Source organism: Protopterus annectens, chromosome 1.part1, assembly GCF_019279795.1.
Source record: "Protopterus annectens isolate FY-2018-M chromosome 1.part1, PAN1.0, whole genome shotgun sequence".
In the NCBI taxonomy this organism is placed as follows: Eukaryota; Metazoa; Chordata; order Ceratodontiformes; family Protopteridae; genus Protopterus; species Protopterus annectens.
Window position 1 is genome coordinate 121,120,725 of NC_056726.1, and position 27,326 is coordinate 121,148,050.

The 27,326-nt window shown below is 41.8% G+C and overlaps 1 protein-coding gene across 1 annotated transcript in view; it reads left to right on the forward strand.

Moving 5' to 3' along the window:
• Positions 1-26,823, forward strand: part of LOC122814238 (dynein axonemal heavy chain 5-like) — a 3,525,594-nt gene extending 3,498,771 nt beyond the window's left edge. The window contains exon 111 of the mRNA XM_044086840.1: positions 24,415-26,823. Coding sequence (XP_043942775.1) covers positions 24,415-24,741 — 327 coding nt within the window. The 3' untranslated portion in view covers positions 24,742-26,823. The remainder of the gene's footprint in view (positions 1-24,414) is intronic.
• The last annotated feature ends 503 nt before the right edge of the window (positions 26,824-27,326 follow it).

Consider the following 27,326-nt stretch of genomic DNA (forward strand, 5'->3'; position numbering starts at 1 on the left):
TCTTTTCTTGGAATCAGAAAAGTCTTGGCCTTCCCAATGGAAGTGTTCCCGTAGAGTGTGCAAGGTTTCCCCAAAGGAAAAATCCTCAGGAGGGGATACAGAAGGAATGGACTGCTCTGCATCCGAATCCTCAAAAGGAGAGTAAGAGTGTTCCTCTACATCAGAATGTTCTGATAAAATGGAGCCCTGATCCGAAGAGGGAGAATCTTCCTCCACTCTGGGTCTCTTGTCTGGAGGGGGTTGAGAACCCCTGATAAGAGTAATCAAATCCTCAGCCATTTTAAGCATCTGTTTTTTAGGCATGGGGCCTGGGGAAGGGCCCTGTGCAACAGGCCTCTTGGGATGCCTGGCTGCTTTGGATTTAGTAAAGGCCTTAATAGAAAAAGAAGATGAGGGTCTAAAGACACCCTGGGTGGAAGTGGACCTGTCCACATTAGGAGGCTCAACATTAGCAATGGCTTCGGTTGTAGTCTGGGAAAGGGCCGAGGTACCTGCGGTCTCGGGTACAGAGGACACCGCCAAGGGAGTGTCATCGGTAGTCAGGGACTGCAAAGGCATCTCGCTGAGAACCGGACCACGTGTAGCCGGTTTTGGCGTGGTGTCGGTGGGGACCACGGACCTCGCGTGTCGGTCCTTGTCTTTGCATTTTTTGGACAAAACGGTAGTCGGAGTCTCCGACATTTTATAATCAAAGGCTTTACCAAAAAAGTGTTGGGCGAACTCCGCCCGACGCTTAATAGTGCGTTTATTGAAAGTAGCGCAAAAGCGACAGCCCGAGACGTCGTGGTCTGGGCCTAAACAAGGTATGCAGAGGGAATGGAAATCCTTATGTGGTATTTGCTTCCCACAAGAAATACAATTATTAACTTTTTCTGACATCGGTCTGAGGCAAGAAAAGTTTCCCCAACGGGGTACTTAGCTTTAATGAAGACTTCGATTTCCAATTTTTCATAATTCAGCAGCTGGCCGACCGGCACTTGCGAACTGCTTCTGCTTCGCGGCAAAAAGACTGAAGAACATGGCGTCGGCTGTGTCTTATATACTCTGGCCTCACTGACGTCAAGAGAGAAAGCGACACCAACCGACGCCGGACCTAGACTTTGGAATTCGGCCGACCGAGGACCCGCCTGACGGCAGAGAACCCATCTGTGATTACTGCAGCTGTATGCACGATGAACATCAGGTGATTTCATCAAACATAGTGATTGCCATTTACAGTCATTAGGCATGTTTCAGCTTCACGCCAAATCACGGACACTGGAATCGAAAATTAATGAGAATATGGGAGTGTACCTTAGACTCTGATGCAATAATACACCACTAGACAAACAAAGACATCAAAATGGATGTAAGTGAGGCCTGTGATAGCAGGTACATGTGCCCTTGTAGCAGCAACATGGAGAAAGACACCTGCTAGGGCATCAATGGTAAAGAACATGTTCAACTTGGACCCTGGTGCAGAAATGCAGCCATAGAATGCCATGCACATACTGATGGATGCAGACAATGTGTGTCACAGCCTGTAGGTCTGCACCTATATCTGTCAAAACCACATATGTTGCACATATATCTTGCATATACAACTGCTGTAACAGTGACTCAGTAGATCAGTCTGTTAAATGACTTACATTTAGTGTATTGGGTTCACTTCTAAATCTCAAAAGCTCAAAATCCCAAATCTCAAAATACTGAACTCAAAATCTCGAAAGCTCAAAATACTGAAAACTCATAATACTGAAAACTCATAATATCAAAAAACATACAGGACACCAACACTGACTATATTGCAGCAGAAATACATACAGAAACAAAGAAAATACAAACCATATTAGTCTACTCCAACTATAAGCAGGGGGACAAGCCGCCCTGCATCCCCCATGTGGGGGGCAAGCCCCCAACACACCCTGCTACTTAAATATATCAACTCTCAGATCGCACTTCACTACACTAAGTTGTTGTATATTACATTAAAAGGGAACATGACTAAGGTTACAACAGGCAGTCATGAAGCATGTAATGGTATGTTTGCCATGTTCTACTGTGAAGTGTGATCTCAGAGATGATATATTTAAGTAGCAGGGCCCCCCCCCTACATGTAGGGTGCAGGGGGGCTTGCCCCCTGCTTATAGTTGTAGAAGAGTGATATGTTTCTGCATGTATTTCTGCTGCAGTATAGTAAGTGTTGGTGTCCAGTATGTTTTCAATATTATGAGATTCAGTATTATGAGTTTTCAGTATTTTGAGCTTTCAAGATTTTGAGTTCAGTATTTTGAGATTCAGGATTTTGAGCTTTCAAGACTTAGAAGTGAACCCAGTATATTTTGCCATACACAGTCATGGGTTCAAATCCAGTCTTGCGTTACAGTTCAGTTAGATTATTGTAAAGACAGCAATTAATGACTGAGTCATGCAATCTTTATCTGCAAAGGTTACTGCTTATTAATAAACTACTATCCATTTTGCAAATCAAAGGCCTGCAGGTAGGGACACACTGCACATATCCATATAGCAGAACCATATGTCACCTACTACTCTGTTATTGGTACTGTTGCATAATAGCTGTACCTTAATCACATGCCTTGATTGGACTGTAAAGGGGACCCTTACCCTGGATCTGCTGTAATAACATGGCTGCTACAGCTGCCACAGTTACCTGTACAGCTTGTTGTCCTTCAAAATGGTCACACTCCTTCCTATGTGTTCATCAGCAGCAGCTGCAATCTATAGAACACACACCTGTATGTAAAGGTAGCTACTACAGACCTACCATACCTCCCAACATCCTAGCACAAGGAATCCGAACACAGCCATACTTAAAGGGGGGACAATAGTGCAGAAAGTGGGACATGTTTTACAGTTTGCTCCTACATAGTAAGTTGATACAATAACATATATTGCATTAGCATACATATTCAGAGGGGTGTGATGTCCGACACTCAAATGTGTATCTTCCATTACTGACCTCAACCCACAATGTTTGCCACTCATCTGGGACACTGACCACACATATGAGGCAAAACTGTGGACATACTGCATAAATCTCTACAGTGGACAGTGATGGTACTTACACTCACATCTTAGCTCTGTCCCTCTTATTCCCCCTACAAAGATTGGCAGTTATAGGGAAGCTAGTGAATTACATGTAACACATAGTGACAGTAAGAGTGTATATTTCTGTACCATCAGATGATGTACACCAATTCATCTCCTCACATTTTGTCAATGCGTCACATTAATAGTTCTAACATTGTAAAAGTGTCCCTGAATATCCCTGCTAAACTGTGCCTAAGTCCATGATTTTGTTTGTGTTGTTTCCTGTATAACTGAGAGCTATGCCTAACATAGCTCTCAGCCTGTTACAGCAAGAAATCTGACCAAGACATAAGTAATGGAGGGACAAAGGCCCAACATTAGGGACACTGTAACTATTGCTCATACAAAGTAAGTAATTGAATAGAATAACAGATATTATTTATTATTTATTTATTTTATTTTATTTTATTTTTATTTAACATTTGTTGACCAGGAAAGTCCTACTAGGTTCCACAGATCCTGTTTTCAGTGGAGGCCCGGGGAGAAATACTCCAGACGCATGTCTTTAGAATATTACAGCAGGAGAACTGTGTTCTGAAGGGTATGACATCTTAAACATAGATGTCAGTCTTTATTTTCTGACATCAACCATCAATGATTCAGCAACCTTTTGTCAGACATCCACAATGCTGTGTGAAAATGACCAACACTATGAGGCAAACATCTTGGCGTTCTGCAAACATCTGTATAAATGAGAGGTGAGATGCCATCAAGGAACATATAATACAACAGGTTTGCATTGTTTCTGTCATTGTGGCACACTGGTGCTGCTGGACTGTCCCCATTTAGTGGTTGTAATAGCACACTGCTATTTGTCTGGCTGTAGCCATATGACATATTAGTGGGAGTTTGCCTATAGGGGACACAACACAGTAGACTGCAGTGCTGGGACATACAGCAGATTCTGCCATGCTACACAGAGACTTATCCCAGTATTGCTACAGTCTTGGTGGTATCCACACATGTAGTATGTTGTCAGACTGTGGGGTATGATGTGTGAGGGAGCAGTGGAGAGTGCAGGCCATTATGGGTGTGCTGCATCTGTACATAGTGGAATTCCACATGGCTGGTCCTGATATGTGTTCCCCTTTTGTTGTCTTTCAGGAAGCATGTACCGCAGAAGACATGCCCCCTTCTCAGATGTAGAGAATGACATCATAGTGGATGGACTGAGACAGCACCATCAGATCCTATTGTCCAGGGTGAGCCATAATCAGGAACAGCAGGCAGCATTGTGGGAAGACCTTGTGCGGGATAACAATCAGATTGGCCAACAGGACAGGGCCTATGAACAGGTCCAACACCAGGCCACAGACATGCTGAATGCTGCATGAGAAGAGCAGCTGCTGTTGCCAAGGAATGTGCTGCCAGGATGGAGGGCCTGTGATGGAACAACCACTCTCAGCCACAGAAGAATTCCTGGTGAACCTTGGAACACACGACAGCTCCCAGGCATCCATCACACCATATGTTGTGAATGTAGGTGACAGTGTCCACATCAGAGGAGCATCCAGGTAAGCACACTGTTCATTTGTGTAATACTGTCTCAGTCATAGTGGCAGGCTGTACATACCTGTACATGAGTGGCAGGTCTATTTGCATTGGGGGGAGGTGGGGATTATGCTTAGTTGTGCACACATACACAGAATGTCAGCCATACAGCCAGTATCACAGTGGCTACTGTACATGTGGATATATGCACATATTACCTTGTAGTGCTGCATCATTTGGTGGTGCTGACAATAACTCTCTCTCTCATCTTTTCATAGATCTGTCAAGTGTGGCCTGTTTATTATGGATCATATATACCCTATGAAAGTTAAGGGCTGCCATATTGCCCTATGTACAAATGTTGTGTTTAGCCAAAGTAGAATATGTGCATGTTCCATTCTGGAACAGTTAACTACAGTCCATAGACCTGGTAATCACAAGTGTGTATATGAACGACAATTGATACATTTGCACTGATAGTTATGAGTGGCTACACAGCCTGGTATACATACGGCAATTACTCCAAGATGCCTGTTCAAACACAATGGGGAGATGACACATACCTGAGGCACTGACAGTAGTATTGGAATATCATTCTTAAGATAGGTGTACTGAGTTTTATGTGTAGCTCTATCACATATAATGTTATATTGCATACCTTACAGGCTGATTGTACTGGCAACTTTAACTGGATGTGGCTGAAATTCATGTTGTAAAGGGCTTGCCTTGTCTGTGTATGTTGGTGTGAGGTTGTCTGTTGTGCATTGGAGGGGAGATAGAAGATGTGAGACAGGTAATGAGTTGTGGGTCCTCATTTGTATGAGTCTGTGTGGATTACCATACATGAAAGTGCAGGTAGTAATGTACTGCTTTTGTCTTGGCTTTCACAGGTGCCCATGGGGGTTGGTGTCTGTCCCCCTCACAACCTGATGCTAGTGTCTTATTGTACTCTGATGATGGTGGCCATAGTGAGGCACAGGTGGGGTTATCAGGGGCTGAATCTGTCCCAGAAGTTCACATCCATCTTCTGCCCTATTGTCGCCACACACAATCAGTATGCCCACACATACCCAGGTCCCCAGAGGCCACAGATATTGGACAGTCAGAGGGTGGCAACATTGAACAGGGCAGTGTGGCAAGTCTGGCATCAGTGAGTATAGACACTGGCAATAGCCAAACAGCTGGGATGTCCCAAACAGGTAGACTGATGTCCATCCTCCACCTGTTGCAGGTGTCACATCATGGGTCACTCGATGCATGTTTCAGGCTGTCATGAAGGCACAGGCACATTCTGAATGCAACACCAGATGGATGCTTAGGGTTATGGATGCAGAACAGTCTGACATCTGTGACTGCCTCCACTGCACTGGGGAGACCCTGGATCAGTTCACTAATGCAGTGGACAGATGGTGGGCTGAGATAGTAGCTGTCCTGGACTGCACATTGTCTGTGCTGGAACATCTAGTTGGATTTGGGCATTGGACATGTAGACATAGGTCAGCAACACAATCTGCTTTATGTGCGCTTGGCCATGCACAGTCATGCTCCTGTAGTGGCAGTACCTGCAGCGCTACAGAGGGAAGTGTGCTGTCCACACCATGACATGGCAGGCTATGGGTGCATGGCCCTGGGTGGTCCTATGCAGGATACAGCCCAATCAGACAGCAGTCACAGTCAGGTACTAGCACCGCATTTGATCTTGGACATGGTGGTGCCAGTGCTACTCATGGCAGAGCCAGTTCCTGTGCTCATGGCCGGAGACAGTGAACTGTCCACTCTACCATGTACTGTCCACAGCTGTCCAACATACACATGTGTAAGTCTAGCACTGGGCTTGACTGTGTACATGCACACTCAGATACCACTGTCACATGCAGGTCAGTAACAGACACACACGGTACCTCTTCATGACCCATCTAAACACACCCCTTCCTACCTCACACACATGCTGTCACCTGATTGGCACAGCCTAGGCCTCTGGCACCCCCACACCACACCCTGTGCATGTGATGATACCTGTGCCACATCCCTGCCATCTGTGTCAGCGTTACAGACAAATGCTACAATGTGTCTGATGCACGGGGTGTCTATATTACTTGACATGTACTTGTGTAATGCAGTATTGTTTTGCCATGCCACTTGTTGTGGGCCATAGCAGGTACTATATGGTGGCATGTGTCATGACACATATTACACTTTGTGTATCTTTGTTGCATGATGTTGAACCAATGGTAGTGTTCCAGACTGACAGGTGTGTCATGGACCTGTGTATGTTTCTGTTCCAGGATATGAGGACATAAATTATGGACACATGGCAGCAATACAGTGGGACAGGATGGTATGGCAGCACAGCAGAAATATGACATCAGCAAAGTATGGCAGTATACGTGCAAGGCTCTCTAGGTGTGTATATGTGTAGAACAGTCTATCAAGGACAATGGGGGCAGTCAGTGTACTCATGCATTCGTACTTTGTTTCTGCTACCCTTGCTACGTGTCACCTGGGTTTTCTGCACTTGCAAATGTACACTGTGTGGTGATGGGGTTGACATATCTACAAATATCCTGTGTCCAGGTGAGACAGGTGGCAGACTTCAGTTATAATTATGTATAGAAGGCAAGCAATTTAGGGCCAGCAGCTAGTCACAGGGCCATAAAATGCATAACCATTACACAGCGATAGCCCATATGGGCATGTCCATAGTGCTGCAAAGGGATATATTTACATACACAGACACACACACACACACACACACACACACACACACACACACACACACACACACACACACACACACACACACACTTGGCTAATGTGAGATTTGAACTCCTACCTATCTATTATCATGCACTATAGCTAGGAATACTTATCACATGCACCACGAGTTATGTCTGTTTTATATAAGATTGGAGGCACCATACTTATGCAGTACACAAAGTAGCCTTTTGTTGGACAGCACGCATGGCCTGCAGTGTGATATTGCTTGGTACTTTTATTGTATCTAGTTTCCTAGGAGTGGGATACCTGTTAATACCCCTGCTATGTGTATACAGTTACCAGTATGACAATATGTGGCTGGTTACAGTTAGATAGGCAAACATGTAGCTAGGGACATTATGGCCTGTCCAAGGTATGCATTGAAACCATTGTACATTACAACACCTGCTCACCTGTGTTTATCTACAAGGTGACATTCCGCAGGTGCAGGGGTCTGTGGGTGAGTGGATTATGTACTGTTGAGGCATTAGTCTGGTTCCTTTGGACAAATGTTGTGATGTGTACATACAGATAACCTCAGAGCATTCCGAGGGGTAAGTGGGGACATTCTTACATCCTCTCTCTCTCTCTATATATATATATATATATATATATATATATATATATATAGATAGATAGATATTAATTAATATGTGTATAACGGATGTTTCTTTAACTGTTGCTGCATGGGTACATTATGTAAATGTGTTAGGTAGATATATGTGGAGAGTCTATGCACCATTGTAATTTATATAGGGATACATATGTCACTATCATATGTATATGTGATACATACTGATAGACACATTAATCATGTGTGAGGGGGATAGGGCCAGACAGATATGTATATGTAGCTGTCTGTATGTATAGACATATTTCCACATAGTAGGTCTTTGTGAGGAAGAGGCAACAGACTTGCCCTCACGTTAGCTAAGTGTAGGAGCATGCTCAGTGGGACTGTCAGTACTTACAAGGTGACTCTGGGCCACAGCTACCTGTACTCTGGTCCAGGATTTTGTGTGCTGTTGCACCTGTTTCTGCAGTACAGCATGTCCCTTAAATTGTCCAAACCATTCCCCGGCTGTATGCTTTACTTAATATGTGACTGGGGTACATAATGTAACACCACACACAGGGTGACAGTCTGTATACCTCACAATGTACATGTATTTGCAGAATGTCCAGCATTTCACCCCATATATCTGGTCTGTTGCTCACACATTTGTGGGGTTCTGGTATAATATTGTATAATGCAGTCATTGAATTGTGTTAACTACTGACACATTCAAGTAACAGACTTTACATCCTGCATCTATAATGTTCTGCTGCAACCTGCTGTTATACTAGTCACCTTCTAGGTTTATCAGAGCATATGTAATGTCTGTCTGTAGTCTTGGCCCTTTGTCTCCCCCATTCTCTCTGATGTTGTCCAGCTGTCTCGCAGTGACAGATTGAGGGGTATAGCAGTCTGTGAGAATACCACCATACAAGTACCTCACATGCAAAAAATGTAGATGCTGCTAGATTCAAATGATCAACACCATCACCCATGCTAAAGTCCCTAGCCCAGTGAACCACACCAGCCACCAGACAGAGAGGTGTCATTCCTCACACAGTTAGCATACAGACATACATTGTCACCCCTGCGTTACGTGAAGACATACAATGTGTTGCCAGGTTCTATGTCACAGCCCTGGAATTGACTGGTCTGCTGATATATCATTGCAGACTTACTGTTACAGCAGTTGTATGGGAACACTGGTGTGGTGGGGTGGGGGATGAACAGCAAATGATCTGCTGGCATAGTAAGTAGTGCAAATATCATGTGACCTCACTATTTAACATCCCCCTTGACTGCTGTAGTGAATATTCCAACCATGAGGCCTAGTGAATATTATGGAACACATACTATTGGAATGGGTATCTGTAGTCCCATATGGATGTTACATCTCTCCAAATAGCCCACTATATTCCCTTGCATACAACATGATAGCATATTACATTACTCCTTACAAGTAGTATGTAGATGAGTGACTTATCTTGCAAATGCAGCACTTGACAGAATTGTAGTTCAGAGCTGGCTCTGTCTGATGCATGCAATACACACCCAAAACATGGTTAGGTACAGGTTGTGTGGGTTGACTGGCATCATTTTTACTATATGTATGCGAGCCGGAGTAAGGTGTCAGTCCCTGGCGCCCTAGGTTGTCAATGCATGTGCTACATACTGTTGGAATGGGTATCTGTAGTCCCATATGGATGTTACATCTCTCCAAATAGCCCACTATATTCCCTTGCATACAACATATGATAGCATATTACATTACTCCTTACAAGTGGTATGTAGGTGAGTGACTTATCTTGCAAATGCAGCAGTTGACAGAACTGTAGTTCAGAGCTGGCTCTGTCTGATGCATGCAATTCACATCCAATACATGGTTAGGTACAGGTTATGTGGGTTGACTGACATCATTTTTACTATATGTATGCAAGTCGGAGTACGGTGTCAGTCCCTGGTGCCCTAGGTTATCATTGCATGTGCTATGTGTTGTCTCTTGGCCAAGGCCAGGGCATACTGGCTCACCTATATCTGGATACCGGGACATCCTCAGGGGTTTCCTCCTCTGAGTCCCCTGTGGGTGTTGCTGTGAGGACTTAGACACTGGTGGGGCGCTGTGTATCCCTTCTCTTTGCTGATCCTGCTGCAGCTGTTTCCACAGCATCATATTGTGTAGCATGGCACATACTGTGAACGTCTGTGCACATGTGGCTGAAGAGTATTGTAGGGCTCCACCAGATATATCAAGGCACCGGAACTGTGACTTCAGCAGCCCAAACACACACTCTATGATGTTCCAAGTTTGTGCATTTGGCTCATTATTCCATTCTTCCATGGGTGTGTGTGCATTTCTGATGGGTGTCATCATCCATGGTTCCAGTGCGTAGTCAGCATCCCCCAGTAAATGGCCATGTGGGATGTCCCCCATCAAGCATCTGGTACAGCTATGATGCATGCCAGATGTGGGAGTCATGATAACTGCCAGGGCTGCCAGCACACACATTCATGATAATGCCTGGGCATTGCACACAACCTGGCAGTTGATGGAGTGATAACCCTTGCTGTTGACTTAGATTCTACCTTCCTCACCAGATGGTGCCTTGATGTGTACATGAGTGCAATCTATGGCATCCAGTACCTCAGGGCAGTGAGCTACACAGTAGAAGTGTTGCATACTGCTGGCCCTCTCCTCAGGGATGTGGGGAAAATAAATGTGCTCACTGGCATGTGGTAGCATAGTATCCGAGAACTGGTGGAGTATCCTGGATGGTGATGCCTGTGAGATCCCCATCATTTCTGCAGTTGGTCTTTGGACTATACCTGTGGCTAGTACCCTAAGAGCTAAACATACCTCTGTTTCAACTCCCCTCTGTTGGCTCTGGGTCTGAGTTGAGGGCAGCAGAGCTCAGTGAGTTCTTGTAGTATGTCCCTGTTCACCCTGTAGCACTCTACAATCTCCAGCTCATGTCCCTCCTGGAAGGTTACCCTGAGCCTGAACACTCTTCTGCTTCTCAGTCTAGGCCTATTGTCACATGCAGCAGCAGCATTGATCTCAACATCTAGCACATACAGATTAGCAGACCTGCAGCAGCCCCTAGCATTCCTTCAGTTAAAAATCCCAAGTCTGTACTCCACTGGTGCAGAGTATGGGGGTAAAATCAGATTGTAGAGTGTATGCAACCTTTATAGGGCTCTGTTGTAGGTGCAGCCTGTGTGATTGGCTACCTGTGATGCTTTTCACCTGCCAAGTACCTCATTACAGACTGCTGATGGCCCTAGTTTATATGAAGCAGGGGTCTTCAGTACTACTTTTTGGACAGCCTTCCTCACTCAGCACTTTGGTGTGCCACACAAACATGCACCACGAAGATAAACAAAGTTCAGCAGTTTCTATACATGCCCCCCTGAAAGGTCATGCTCAGCACAGCAGCACACCATGCAAACATGTGGAACCACATACCTTGAAGGTAAATAAAGCTTAGCGACCATTGTACACGCCCCCAGCTAAGCACAGCAAACAGGCAAAGCTGAGCTCCAATGAGCTTACAAGTCCTGAGACACACACTCCTGTTGATGTTAGCTACCTCTTCTCTGGCCACTAACATGGTTCTGTGCCTACGTGGATGGGATCTGCGGACATGGATACCCATTTGTGCTATTCAGTAACCCCACCTCACTTGCATGGGGATCCGTGCAGACAACCTAGATACTACATGATTCCAGAGCCTGCCTCATTGGCAACAGCACCATTCCACCATTGTAGATACTCCAAGCAGGGTCCTATAATACATTATTGTCACATACTACTAAATTTGGTTTTTACAATCTTTCTAATTTTTTTTTTCATAACTGCATGTTTGCGCACTGCAGCATGCTATGCAAATGTATGGAGATCATTAAACAAATTAATTAATTTTACGTATTTCCCATACGGTTTTGGACACACAGTGGATAATTTTGCACATATCTGTGTCTGCTATGCTATTTCTGTCCACCAATATAAACTGTTGTCTTTTTAATCTCCTGTACACTGCGGTGGTGGTACTGCGGTAGCGTTGTCGCCTCACAGTAAGACATTGTCCTGTTTGATTCTCAGCTAGAGCGTCTTCTGTTGGAGACGTGTGAAGGGGCATACCTTCGTTGAAGGTTGTGCATCAGGGCCGGCATCTCGGCACGTAAAAATCTACTGCCAATCATTAGCGGACCGGAGTTCCACTGTGATGACCCCTAACCGGGAAAAGCTGAAAGACACAACAACAACATGGCATTTTTCCATGTACAATATGGACACCAACACAGGGTCTGCAGGGCTGCCTATCCACTTGCTGGAGCTCTCTACCTCCCTCATTTGCATGCAATTCACCTGCTTATGAGGTGATTTACATGCCACGGATACTTCCATGCTGGAGCGTACATGCATGCCACCTAACTGCATGAACAGCAAGTCTGGCTGAGAGAGTTACCTTTGGAAGGATGTTTTTCACAGAGATTTAAGTGGTCAGCTCAGACCCAAGCAGTTATGGAAATGTTCTCATAACAAAAAGGCCAGGGGTTGAAAGGTCCCAGAGAAATATATATATGAGATGACATTTCTTTACATTGTGATCATTTTCATCTAAACATAAAAGAACAAAATAAGGTGATCAGAAATGAAACTTGTAAGTTATATTTGCAATCACCTAAAGTAACCAGAAATTTTCCATCCAGAAATTAAATATACTAACATCATAGTTGCACAACCATGGATTAAAAGGATAACTCCAGAAATTATATTAGAGTTGAACTGATGCAGTTCAACTGTAATATAATTTGACCACTGCAACCACCAGCAAAATTTATCAAAAATCAATGCACATGATGAATACGTGATGCGACCAAATCAGCTGTAGCCACACACACACACACACACACACACACACACACACACACACACACACACACACACACACACACACACACATATATATATATATTCAAAACAAAAACTTCAAAAGGAAGTATCAACACTCGTGGATTAGATGGAAAAAATGAGCCGCACTCAAACAGATAGTTTTAAGCGCTTTCATTCCTTTAATATCTTGGAACTTCTTCAGAAAACTTAACAAAGATTCAGTTGAAACAAACAGATTTATATATATAGATTATATATATATATATATATATATATATATATATATATATATATATATATACACATGTGAAATAAACTGTGTAGAAACGTAGTCATTGTCTGTTAACCAATGGGCTAAGCATTAATGAACTAAAGACCAATCAGTCCTAAGATAATATTAACCAATGAATAATTGTTTAAAATAATAAAAAAACAATAAAAAACAGTCATTGTTAACATGTAACCCATTCAGTGAATAATATGTAAGGACCAATCAGAAGGAAACTAAATTAAATAAAATGAAGATAACCACTCCTCTAAGAAGAATGGAATGCCGAAGCTGAAAAACTATGGGTTTGTCTAAAGAACACCTTGGGGGCTCCTAAAGTACAAGGCAACCTATTTTAAAAGAGATTTGTATCTTCGAGAAATATAAGAAATTCGTGACTCACTTAGAAAAGAATAGCAGAGTCGAGTAATAAGAAATAAATAATGTATGCAGGGGTTGGACAAAAGGGTTATGGTTAAGTGTACACGTAAGTAAAAGAGAAAAGGGGGGCAGTGAAGTATGTATTCAGAAGATCGGGAGAAGTATAGCCTTGCTCACAGATCACTGAATACAAAGCAGCGGTTGGACAGAAAGAAGACTGCATGGCATATGTGTATACAAATATAATAAAGATTAGCCAATACAACTCTTATTAAAAGAGTTTTGTATACATATATAATAAAGATTAGCCAATAAAACTCTTATTAAAAGAAGGTCTGGCAAATCAGAAGAATATGCTAAACAGAGAACTAACAGACTGAACGGAAGGGCAGAAAGGAAAGCCACAATCACTAACTAGTTTTCATCACGAAAAAGAAACAAAATAGCAATACAAGGAAGCTGGAATATGTTAGTAAAACTCCTAAGGGGTTCATAAAGAGTGTCGTCACAAGAGTGATCCAAAAAACAATGCAAATTAGCTGGAATTTGTTTAAAGAACACCTAGGGGGCTCCTAAAGTACAAGGCAACTTATTTCAAAAGAGATCTGTATCTTCGAGAAATATAAGAAATTACATGACTCACTTAGAAAGGAATAGCAGAGTCGAGTAATAAGAAATAAATAATGTATGCACGGGTTGGACAAAAGGGTTATGGAAAAGAGTACAAGTAAGTAAAAGAGAAAAGGGGGGCAGAGAAGTATGTATTCAGAAGATCTGGAGCAGTATAGCCTTGCTCGCAGATCGCTGAATACAAAGCGGCGGCTGGACAGAAAGAAGGCTGCATGGCATATGTGTATACATATATAATAAAGATTAGTCAATACTCTTCTTATTAAAAGAGTTTTGTATACATATATAATAATGATTAGCCAATAAAGCTTTTATTAAAAGAAGGTCTGGCAAATCAGAAGAATATGCTAAACAGTGAACTAACAGACTGAACGGAAGGGCAGAAAGGGAAGCCACAATCACTAACTAGTTTTCGTCACGAAAAAGAAACCAAAAAAAACAATGCAAAGAAGCTGCAATATGTTAGTAAAACTCCTAGGGGGTTCATAAAGTGTGCAGACTACCGCCACGCATCAACAAATTTCAAAAAAGTTTGTGAACTCAAGAAATATTATGCATTAGTGACGCAATTAAAAAGGAAAAATGTAAGGGTTAGACAACAAGGATGCTGTTTAGTGCACACATAAGTAAAAGAAAAAAAAAACGGGCTGTAATGTAAGAAATTAGAAATATATATATATATATATATATATATATATATATATATATATATATATATATATATATATACCCTTCAGAAGCTCGAAGTTTCAAAACTTTGAACTTCAAATGGCTGAGACCATAAAATTGAAGTTTTGAAACTTTGAACAGTTTGACTGGAGATCACTGTACAGGGCAGAATGGGATATTTGCTGTTTTTCTCACTGTAGTATGACCTTGGAGTTGGTATATTTATTTAACAGGGATTTGTGGTGCAGGGGGGCTTGCCCTCCTGTGGCCATTTGAAGTTTGAAGTTTTGAAACTTTGAGCTTTAGAAGTAGAGCCATATATATATATATATATATATATATATATATATATATATATATATATATATATATTCTTTTTTTATACACACACACACACACACACACACACACACACACAAAAACAAAGTCTATATCAGAAGATCAAATGCTAAAAATAGCGAACGCTCTTTTATCAAACTTAAAAACGTGAAACTTTAAAATGTCGAAGGAAGAGTGCAGCAAATTTTTTGCCAAGGATAAAATTTGCTGAGCCAAAAAAAAAAAAAAACAATGTACAGGCAAAATAAAGTGGGGGGCTTTGCTCCCCACACCCCCAGTGTTGGCCCCCCAACATAAATATACAAACTCCGAGATTGCACCACAGTGGAGAAAACAGCAAAGTCCAGAGAACAGCCCATCGATATTTTTTCCCTGGGAAAAAAATCGATGTTCAATGCCTTACACATTTTCAGGTTTTGCCTTTTAAAGTTCAATATGAGTGTTCAGTAATTTAACCGTTCACTCTTCTGATAGGAACAACACACACACACACACACACACACACACACACACACACACACACACACACACACACACACACACACACACACACCACACAAAAGAGTACATGTATCAGTGACCTATCAAAGGTGCACGGACCAAAAACACCAATAAAACCAGCACCTAGGATCATTAAGTGTTTGAAACAATTCTGTGGGGGTTTTTTTTGGTGTGTGTTTCTATGTATGTTTGTGTGTGTGGGATCCTTTTTAAATCTGGAAAGACTGAAAGACTGACTTTCAGTATCTCGAGATGAAAATATCGAAAGTGCATTTATTCGAAACTGCACTTTCCCGAGTTTTAGATTACCGAATCTGCTTTTGGTGTGGTGTGTTGTGGCTTGTGTTTGCAGTGTATTGTGGTCTGGGAGTTAGACATGGCGGACAATGTGTGGTTGTTTATGGAGATTCAGGTAGGTTGTAAGTGTTTAAGGGTTTCGGTAGGGATTTTTTTTTTTAGTTGTGTAGGATGTTTTGGGAGTTGGATGGGTTAGATAGGTGAGTGTGTGTTAGTGCTGAAGGCAGTGTGTTTTTTTGAATGTGTAGTATGTGTGTTTTTTTGGGTATATATGTGATGGTGTGTGAAGTAAATGTGGGGTGTGTAATGGTAGTTTTTTTGTGTATTTCATGGTAGCGCAACTTCGGAGATGGTATATATAAGTGGCGGGGGTGTGGGGGGTGCAGGGGGGGCTTGCTTATGCATAGGTTTTGTTGGTGTGTGTGTTGTCTAGTTTAGTTATGGTGTGTGAGGGGAGGTGGTGTTTGTGATGTTGTGGTGGAGATCATATTAAAAAAACTGAAAGTCGCTTGCTGAAAATTCGGTATTATAAATTTTTAGTACAGTGACATTCTTTTTTTAATATTTCGGTATAGTGGGTGTTCGGTGTTTAGGTCTTGAGATAATGAAAGTTGGTATTTCAGTCTTTCAAGATTTAAAAGTAGACCCATGTGTGTATGTATATATATATATATATATATATATATATATATATATATATATATATATATATATATATATATATATATGTGTGTGTGTGTGTGTGTGTGTTTACTATTAGATTTCAGAAACTGCTTTGGTCGACCGGTATGTGGTCAAAAGGCAGTTTTCAAGTGGGCAGAATGCTAAACCAAAAAACATTGACTACAATACAGTGAATGCATAGTGTAGTTCAATTTTCTGGGTTTGGCAATGTGTACGGAGATCATGGTTCAGTGAAGAACAGGGAATTAACCCATTTCTTCACTGTAGTGCGATCTCAGAGTCGGTATATGCAGGGGGTGTGGGGGTGCAGGGGCACTTGCCCTCCTGCAAAATAGTAAAACAGATATACCATTGACTGTGGAAAGTCACAGTAGAGTAAGCTGCATAGCATGGGTGACTGACGTCTCCTCCTACTATGTCGAATACATTGAACTCCGGGAGTCGTCGTAATGAGTTTGTTGCCTGTTCGACAGTACAGATTTGTCTTTCCAGGTTGATGTTTTCACTAGTCAACTGAAGTGGTTTCAGGAATATAATAGTAAACCTATATGTATGTATGTGTATATATGTGTATATATATATATATATATATATATATATATATATATATATATATATATATATATATGTGTGTGTGTGTGTATGTGTGTGTGTGTGTGTGTGTCTGTGTTTTGTACTCCTTCTGTACTTAATGAATCATTAATAAATCATTAATAAAAATACACACTCAGATGAAAAGTACCATCTTCCATTAGTGGCCAAGTTGATGAAACAATAGTATAAGTAGGCATTAAAGTAAACTGCATTTTTTTTCAAAACCAATCATTCTTCCTGGCTTATCAAAGTACATAGTTAGCAGCATCCTTCCAGAAAAAACATGTAAGCCCAATGTAAACTGTTCAAATTATGGGCTTTTTTCAATACATTTAATGATTTTTTTGAAAAATGTATATTTGCCACAAATAAGTACTACTTGCTTATTTTTCTGAAAAAAAAAGTTAAGTGTAATAAGTGACAAAATTACTTTAAAAAGATGTTTTGTCCTTAAATATGCTAGTCTCACATTGAGTATAAATAGGCTCCTTCTCTTTTGCTCACTATTTAACGATCCTCATACAGACCGAGAGTGTCCAGCTCTGTGATATAGTACTCCCTAACCTGAGCCTGCTTTCACTGCAAACACAATCAGCCACGGTCATGACTCTAGTGATGTCATCATGTCCAGAATCAGTCCTGTGGACATAAGCTGATGAGTAAGGAGAAACAAATGTAAATAAATTATGATTTAAAGGGACATCTTGGAATTTTGTAGTACCCTGTTATTTTTGAATGAAAATTAGGATTTTCCAGCAATACACATTTGAGCAATAAGGTGCATGCTAATATGATCTAGTAGCTGGAAGAGCAGTAGTTCTACTTTGTACTGTGCTGTGAGCTGGCTAACCTGGTCTAAACTATTCTTTCTTGCATATTGTGTGACCATGAGCAAGAAAAATATTTTTTCTGCTTGCATTACAATACATATATGTGTGTGTGTGTGTGTGTGTGTGTGTGTGTGTGTGTGTGTGTGTGTGTGTGTGTGTGTGTGTGTGTGTGTGTGTGTCTGTGTGTGTGTGCGTATGTGTGTGAGTACTGCTGGTGGTCAGTTTGACTTTTCTTTACCTCAGTTTTGTCGACACAGTTTGGTTGAAAAAACAGATGGCCACCAACTATGTGAAATTGACTATTCTCTGGGTTAGTGAATTTACCCTTTCCTCAGGAATTGTGCAATTTCTGAGTTAATATACTTATAATTAGCATGAGGTGTGGGGCCTTCCTGATAAAAACATGTTTTATTTAGCATGGTTCGAGGTTGATTCTCGGAGCATGCGTATAAGTGTATCAGCATTAGCACATTAACCTGAGTCAGCTGTGCCACATCTCCTTTGTATTACGTCAGGCCTGTAATATGGCTGTTGTACAAGATGCCATCTTCTTTGTGCCCTCCGGCATATCCATAAAGTAAAATTTCTGCAGAAAAAATCTCTGACTTTTCATGTCTTTCTTTTTCCTTGGTATAATTTAAGTTCTGCAGAGTGCATTGCGAGTTTAGTGGGATGAGCTTGCCTTTCCCAACAACTTGCAAAGTCGAAAGCTGTACTAGCTGTTCATTGCATGATGATCCAAAGCCAGCATCCTTTAACCTTCAACCTCCAATCAAATGCAAAGGCATCATCTTTGCTAAGGCCTAACCCAATACTTGTATGCACTGCAAGAGATCAGGGGGTTACTCCTACCCTAGGATAGCAAGTATGAGAAATTTAAATTGTACCAACAAGCTAAAAGACTGACATACTTTTCATTCTATCATACTTTCTAATTTGAATGCCTGCATTTGCACTTGTTTCTGTCCTATAACTCATCTAGTGCAGATACAGATTCTTAGTTTTAGCACTTAAATTTGCTTATTCGTGCTCAGCACTTATTCAGAACTTGTAAGCACTAAATAAGCTACTAATTACTATAGCACTCAGCCTTCCTCATTACCTAGAGGAAAACAGTTTTTGTACTTACTTTTCTCACTTGCTTAGAGAAAAACAGCTCTTGTACTCACTTTCCTCACTTATCTAGAGGAAATTTTTTTTTTATTCAGGCATGTCCAAGGGTCAGCTCCCAGTGTTCTCTTCTGTCTATCTGATGAATCTGGGCATCTTGAGGCAATGTAGAAATTGCCTCATGTACACAGACAACCTCTCCTCCTACCACCCAACACTAGAACCTGTGAGAGATGCACTTTTCTAGCCAAACTGGAGGTAAAGCTCTCTCCAACCAAGACTGAACTTGACAGTCATGAGGAGAAGGTAAACATTTGCACCACACCACACTCATCACATAGTCTCACTAAATCTACACCACCAAAATCCACACATAGTAACACAAAAACATTTGCGGAGACTCTCAATAATAATCTGTCTAAGCAACAGAGACCTCCAAAGCAGAAACACTAGCAACCTCCATCCCCCAACATAACCCAAATGACGCATAGCCCACAGACTCAGTGTGCCACTCAACCACAGCCAATAAGGCAAAACAATGTACCCAACACATTAGTCATTGGTGACTCTATAGTCAGGCACACTGATGTCCCACTCTCCAGGCTAAACAAAGAGAAGGTTACTGTCAGCTGCCTATCAGGTGCCAGGATCCGCCACATAACCCATGCACTCAGGTCACTCCACAGCAAGTACAAATATGACTCTGTCAATGTCCATGTTGGTGTGAATGACCTAAGATATACCTCCCTGGACTACATGAAAAGAGACATGGAAGAGCTCTTCAGTTTTGTAGCCCAGGCAGGTATGACCCTAGCCATGAGTAGCATTCTGCCATCACCCAGAATGATACCGCAGTAGAAGGACAAAATGATTGACTTCAATTGGCCAATTGGCTAAGCTTCTGATGTAATTCTAAGGGGGTCCAGTATCTGTCTGCTTGGGATGACATGGTCGACAGACCACGATACTTTGCCACAGATGGCCTGCACCTGTCATCCTTGGGATTCCGGATACTGGCTAAGGCTCTTGCTGCCCCTATAGTACCTTTTTTAGGCAAGGTTCAAATAACAAATTCACCACTGTAAGATGAACAGGCAAGCAAAAAATGAGGGTAATGCTACTCAATGCTAGAAGTCTAAATCTCAAAATGCACTCACTCAAGGCACTCCTTAAAATGGAGAACATTGATATCTGTGCAGTGATTGAGACCTGATTCAAGGCTCCAGAGAGCACCCCTGCACTACCAGGCTATAACTCATACCACACTTTTCAGCCATGTAACCTGGACTGAAACACCAAAGGCGGAGGTGTGTCCATATTCATTAAGGATATCCACACCTCCAGGCTAGTTGCTCAGCATAATGCATCCGAGGTTATCCAAGTGCAACTAACTATGGGCAAAACTGCAATCCAAATTTTAGCTTGCTACAGATTCCCCACCATGCCCCAGGATTCCCACTCCTCTTTTCTTGATGTACTGGAAAATATTGGGGTTCAGCCAAACACCCTAATAATGGGCGACTTCAACTACCTCACCATTAACTGGGAAAACTACTCATGTACCAACTCCTCAGCTCAAAGTTTTCTGGAATTCATAAACTCCAATGTCCTGGATCAACTTATCCAACCCCCACCAGGGGCAACAATATCCTAGACCTAGTCATTACCAACATGAGTGACCAGTGTTCCACACCTGAAGTCAACTCCTTGTTGGTCCGATCCGACCATAAGCTAATCACCCTTGATATCCATATCCCGCCCCCACCCCCCATTAAGGAAACCATGGTAAAAAATTTCTCCAAAGCCAACTTCATGCTTCTTAAGACAGAAGTGGTGAACTTCATGACACCCATGCAGATGGACAATACAGTTACAACTGCTGAATCCTACACAAATGCAGTCTATAAGCACTTACACGAGTGCATGGATCGTGCTATCCCAAACAGAACCAAGACACTATCCTCCAAAAAAAGGAAGCCAATCTGGTGGTCCCCTGCCATAAACAAACTGTACAACAGAAGGAAAAAACTGTTGCAAGTGAGAGTAAAATCCCATGAGTGGAGGAGCTCCCTGGTCAGCCTCAGTAAGAAGCTGAAATCCCTTATAAGATCCTCCAAAGCTAGCTACAAAAACAAAATTGCCACTAATTCCAAGGACAAACACAAAGCATTCCATAGCTATGGCAAGAATCTCGATGGCAACACCCAGATCTGCTCTGAGTTACAGCACAAAGGCAAGTAAATTACAGAACCAACTGATATTGCCAACATGTAATCACAGTAAAAGCTACACTCACTAAAAAAAAAACACAGCATCCATGGGTACTGACACTGGGACAACATCCATTTTTGCATTTTAACTTCAGAATGAAAGCTCTCTGGCTTTAAGCCATGTTCAATAATAGACTTAGACTTCAGGCTTTGTGCCCACTGAATGGATGGCACAACAACAGTTATCCCACTGCAGGGGGGAGCCCCCACTGATCCAAAGAACTATGACCTATAGCCCCCTGACGCCCCTGGTCTGCAGGCCATGGGACGTATCATCATGGACCCAGTTCGGGTTTGTGAAAGGCAGATCATGCCTCCTGAACCTGATCGACTTCTTTGATGCAGTCACCAAAGCCGTAGATGAGGGTAAGGTGGTTCACACAGCCTATCTTGACCTCGCCAAGGCTTTCGACACCATCCCCCATTCTGGAATTATAGCTAAACTCACTAAACTAGGTATAAATCCCTACGTCACAAGATGGGTTGCTAACTGGCTCACTGACAGAACCCACACTGTAAAAGTTGCAGACTCCAAATCTGACCTCAAAGCAGTGACAAGTGGAGTACCACAGGGTTCTGTCCTGGGACATCTCCTGTTTGTTATCTACTTCTCTGATGTACAGGCTAACACAGAAGGCCTCTGGCTAATGAAGTTCGCAGATGACTGTAAACTAGAAGCCATAGTCAAGTCCCCAAATGATGTGGATATCCTACAGAAGGGCCTCACTGAGACAGATGCCTGGTGTCAGAGCCATGGCCTCAAGCTCAATGCCAAAAAGTGCAGTGTCATCCCCTTTGGTAAAAACTCTGTACCCATGAACTAGCGCATAAGCAGCAATCTACTTAACACCGAATGTGTGATAAGAGACCTTGGGACTCAGGTGGACAGTAGTCTCTCCTTTGACAGTCACATCGCCACAGTAGTCAGGAAGTCCTTCTATGTGGCACACCTCATCGTAAAAGGATTCTCATCCAGGAAAAAAGAGGTCATTGTTCCCCTCTACTCGACACTCATTAAACCCATTATAGAGTACAACACCCCTTTTGGAATGTACCTCACAAGACATCTGCAGCAGCTGGAGAGACCACAGAAGTACCTCACAAAGAGGATTACTGGCCTCAAACAAATGCCCTACACTGAGCACCTCAAAAAACTCCAGCTTTACTCCGTAGCATATCACCTACTCCGAGGTGATCTCTGCCTAACATATAAAGCTATGTCAAACCCAGAGCTGTTGGACATGCTACACCTAAAGAAATCCCAATCACTCCAAGCTACACGCTCTAGGGACCTAAACCTTGTCACCACGATAAACAGGACATGCTGGAGGGATAGATTCTGGTCCCAGAGACTTCCCATACTCTGGAACAGGCTACCCATCTATGTCAGGAAAAGTTCTTCATTAGCACTCTTCAAGAAAAATCTTGATGAGTGGATGGGAAATAGGAAATACACCCCGAGGATCACTTCTGTGTCTGTGCTGGACAGTGGCATAGGAAAATAACCTTCTTGGGTGGCGTAAGCCAGGGAACCTTGTTGGCTAGGCTTATGTAGGCCCTTGGGCCGATAGCCTAGTACCTACCTATGAACCTATGAACCTATTAAAACAAAGCAAACTCCACCAGGAGTGATGTGGCAGAAAGCCATATATCCTAGAAAGATGTATTCAATTAATCAGAATATTTAAAATTTTTAGTACTTTTTGTGTAGATGAACAAAAAAGCCTCTGTATTTTAAATTTCTTTGGCAGTATGCCCTTATCTGCTCAGTTAAGAAGTCATACAATAGTAAGAATACTCAACTACAAACTCTGACTTACTGTGTGGCCTGCACTATCAGCTATAGAGAATAAGAGCAGAAGTTGGAATCAAGCAAGAAATGTCCTACTGCAGTACTTCATAATACAGTAAACTCAGTTAACCGGCATCCATGGGGATTGGTAGATGCTGGATAAGTGTAGTTTCTGGTTGCTTGAGAGTTACTATTAAAAACAGCCTTGACAAATGCTGTACCCTATACTATACTATACCATAAACACTGTATTGATTTGATTTTAATATTGAAATAGAGTAATTAAAATTCTGGCTGGAATAATAATATTTTAAACTTATATTTCCACTAGAAAGTGTGGCATGTAGAACAGTTTTCAGTGGCATGCTGTGTTTTGGAATTCACTAAATTGAATAGAGAGAGAAAGAGTGAATGCATGTATGAAAGCAGAAGTGACTGTGTGTAAGAGATCAGTGAGATGTATGAAAGCTGAGGAGTGTGTGTGTGAGAGATCGGAGAGAGAGAGAGTGAGTGAGCGCATGTATGAAAGCTGAAGAGACTATGTGAGTGTGAGAGATCGGAGAGAACATGTGCAATCCGATGCAAACTGAGTATGGAGCGAGTGTTGACATTTTAGTGATTTGACTAGTTTGGTTTGACTTGTTCTCAGGTTGGGTAGAGAGGGAATTTATTTGTATCTTCTTTTTTAACATTCTAAAACTCTAAAAACATAAGGTATGTTTCTGTGGAGGGGTGGCAGGAAGTGCAACACATGAAAAACTGAATTGTTCACACTGTACTGTATTTCTTCAATTTTTTTCTGGTTGCTTGAGTTCCAGTTAACTGAGAGTTTATTGTAATTTGTCCTCCAGGCACTAAAACTAACAGTGGTGTTTGGGTCACCCTGTGGCCTACCAATGCATCACTTTCCATTTACAGAAGTTCACATTCAGGTTTGCCATGTGGCAGACCTTACTGAAAAAGTTGGTGCAAAGCCATATGCACTGGTCAGTGGCTGAAGATGGCTTCTGTGATTGCTTTAAGTCAGGAGCGCTTGCTCTTGCCATAGGGTATTTTGAATATAGAAATAAATGTGCTCTAACTTATGCTTCTGGGTGATGAAAAGGACTGTGTAAACTAATGAAGTGAGCACTCCTTGTCAAAAGAGCTTGAATGTTAAAATGTCTGGGTATAGTGTTATAATGGCTAGGGATAAAAGTATTACAAATAATGAGCATGCTGTGTAAAAACTAAATGTGTATTGTTATTGTGACTTTAGATGCGGGACCCCCCTCAGGAAGGAATGTTTGTGTATGGAGTCTACATGTGGGGAGTATCGTGGAACACTAATGAAGCTGAGCTGCTCGATTCACCTGCGAAACAAAGCCCCGCTGCTCTTCCTGTGATTCACCTACACTGTATGTCTGCATCGGAGAAACTCAGTCACACTGACTCTGTGAAAGCAACTAGTACATACCAGTGTCCTGTGTACATCTCCACAGTTTCCTTACGAGAACCTGTCTTCCACATAGGAATCCACAAAGAGAATATACAAGCATCCCGATGGGCTCTAAGGGGCACAAAAGCAACACTGCATCCATTTTAGACTGCTTGACAATCTAGTCTCATTTGTGAAAATACACTGTGCACTAAAGTACAGTAAAACATAGGTCAACTGATAATAGAATATATATTTTTGAAAATAAACTGAAGATACACAAAACGATGGCTTACATCATTTACTTTGTTATGAACTGAGTTATAGTTTACCTAATTTTTAGTGATGTGGCAAATGAAATGGTACCTGTAATTCAGTCTTAATTATAAAATATACCACAAAGTTCAAAAAGCAACAGTTGGAGTCCGAAAGGGTGCAGAGGTAAGACTAGATTGTGTAAAATCCAAAAGATAGTGCACTACCACTTCCCAGAATAGAAAAGTAGTTTATTAAAACCAAGATTCACTGACAAAACAAAGGAGACTAAGGTAAGCTTCAGTCCTTTAGAACAGATGGGATATTAACTACACTCATTACAAACAATGACTGTATGCTTACAGAGTCATAATCTGACAGCAGTTTGCAGTATTTTACAACATTTAAAAAGTGTTAAGGACATAAAGGATTCTGAATGGCAAGGAACTGCTACTAGGTGAGCTATAGCAGTACCTAAAGTTAGATTTACATTTGGATGCTATTTAAACTTCTAAAGTATATAAAATTAGTGGCACTTACTCCCTAGTGTAAGACGGCTTCCCATGAGAACATAAAAAGGAAAGAAAAAAATACCTTGCTCATACTTTCTTAAATGTAAAGGCATTTGTTGACATGTTACATAGGATTATGACCATGTCATCAAATTTGTAGGAGAAGATGTTTTCCATGTACAACTCTCCATCAATCTTTTGTAATGATAAGTATTCATTGTGTGTACTCCTATTTTGTTTAATGGTTTACTATTAAAATGTGAAAAATCACGGGAATTTTCCACCTTTTGTTCAAATTAGTTTTCTGAATCTGGTAATACAAAATTACCAAAATATCGGAAATGGTAACCATGAAATCCACATTCAAACACTGGAAATTCCTATGTTGCCAGTAACATTTTTTCAGGGGGGGCAAGCCCCCTGCACCCCCCACACCCCCTGCATATTATATAGTCCAACTCCGAGATCGCACTATAGTGAGGAAGAGGTTAAATTTCCCGATCCGCACTGTAGTGCAATCTGTTATCAGAACATCGAATGCACATTAGCAAATGTTCACTACCATTCACTAATGTGCATTCAAACATTTTTCAGAACGGCATTACGGAAACTGGAAAAGACACATTCGACCATCCCAGTTTCACCTACATTTTGATAGTAAACCTTGTTTAACAGCAGCTAAGTTCCTTACTGTAACAAAGTGGTAGTGGTTTCACTTTATAGCTGCATGTTGTACAAGGTGTAGCAAATTTCCTAGGACCTCTGCATTCAGCCAGGAAAATTGTTCAACCAAAAGATTGCATTATGGAATTCAGTGGCGACCCAAAGATAAGTAAGTAGATAGAGGGAGACAGAGGTAGATCCCAGTTGTAAGTTGGTTGTCATCAAGTTTTCCTCTGACATAGAGGCACTCCAGCAGGAACTTACACTTGTCAGTTGTTGTACTAAAAATGGGCTCAAAAACACAACTCCAAAATGTGCAACATTGCAGCACCTGATAAGCACCCATTAGCTCCAGCTTATAGTATAAATAAGCTAGTTCAAAATGAAAAGACCTTAACAGACCAAGGTACTTGGGTGGACAGCTCCCTCATTTTCGACCATTATGTTGCAACACTGATTTGGCAATCCTTTTACCTTGTACAGCTGATATCTAAAGGTATTTCTTCAGATCAAAATAGGTCTGTAACTCCTTGTACTCTGCAATGTTTAGACCCATCAGTGAGTGAAATGCCCCCTCTGGGATGTGACTTACTATGCACAGCAAGAAAATGGAAAACCCCTAGAAGTTTGTAACTAAAAAGATCAAGGGCTTAAAAGTCTGAACTACCAAAAAACTCTGCAGGCATTCTCTCTATACTTAGTGTCATATAGACTCCTTATCTGCGCCTTGCTTATAGGGCTATAAGGAGTCCATTAGTGTGCTTCTTCTTTTGGCTTTTCATGTTTAGGAGTCACCACAGCGGATCATCTGTCCGTTCATGATTGGCAGTGGTGTTTTACGGTGTCGAGTTGCCAGCCCAGCACCCAACCTTCCACAGAAGGCATACACACGCACACACTCACACCTAGGGCCAATTTAGAGTGTCCAATCCACCTACTGCATGTCTTTGGGATGTGGGAGGAAACCGGAGCACCCAGAGGAAACCCACGTGACCACAGGGAGGACATGCAAACTCCGCACAGAAGGCACCCCAGCCGAGAATCAAACCGGAGAACCTCTTGCTGTGATCCATTAGTATACCTCCATAATTCAAACAGTCCAGCTAATACAAGGACCAGAAATCAAAATATACTCCAACAAACAAATAAGGCAAGGGGAGGAATAGATTTGTCATGCAGTAGCTAGCTACCCCTTCTCTGGAACTATCTAGAAGCCATTTTTCAGACGGCCCTTCCACTGTAGAATTGCTTGAGAATGTTTATGTGACAGCAGGCTTTGATGGAATTGATTCTAATCAATGTAATGAACAATTAGGATGTGTT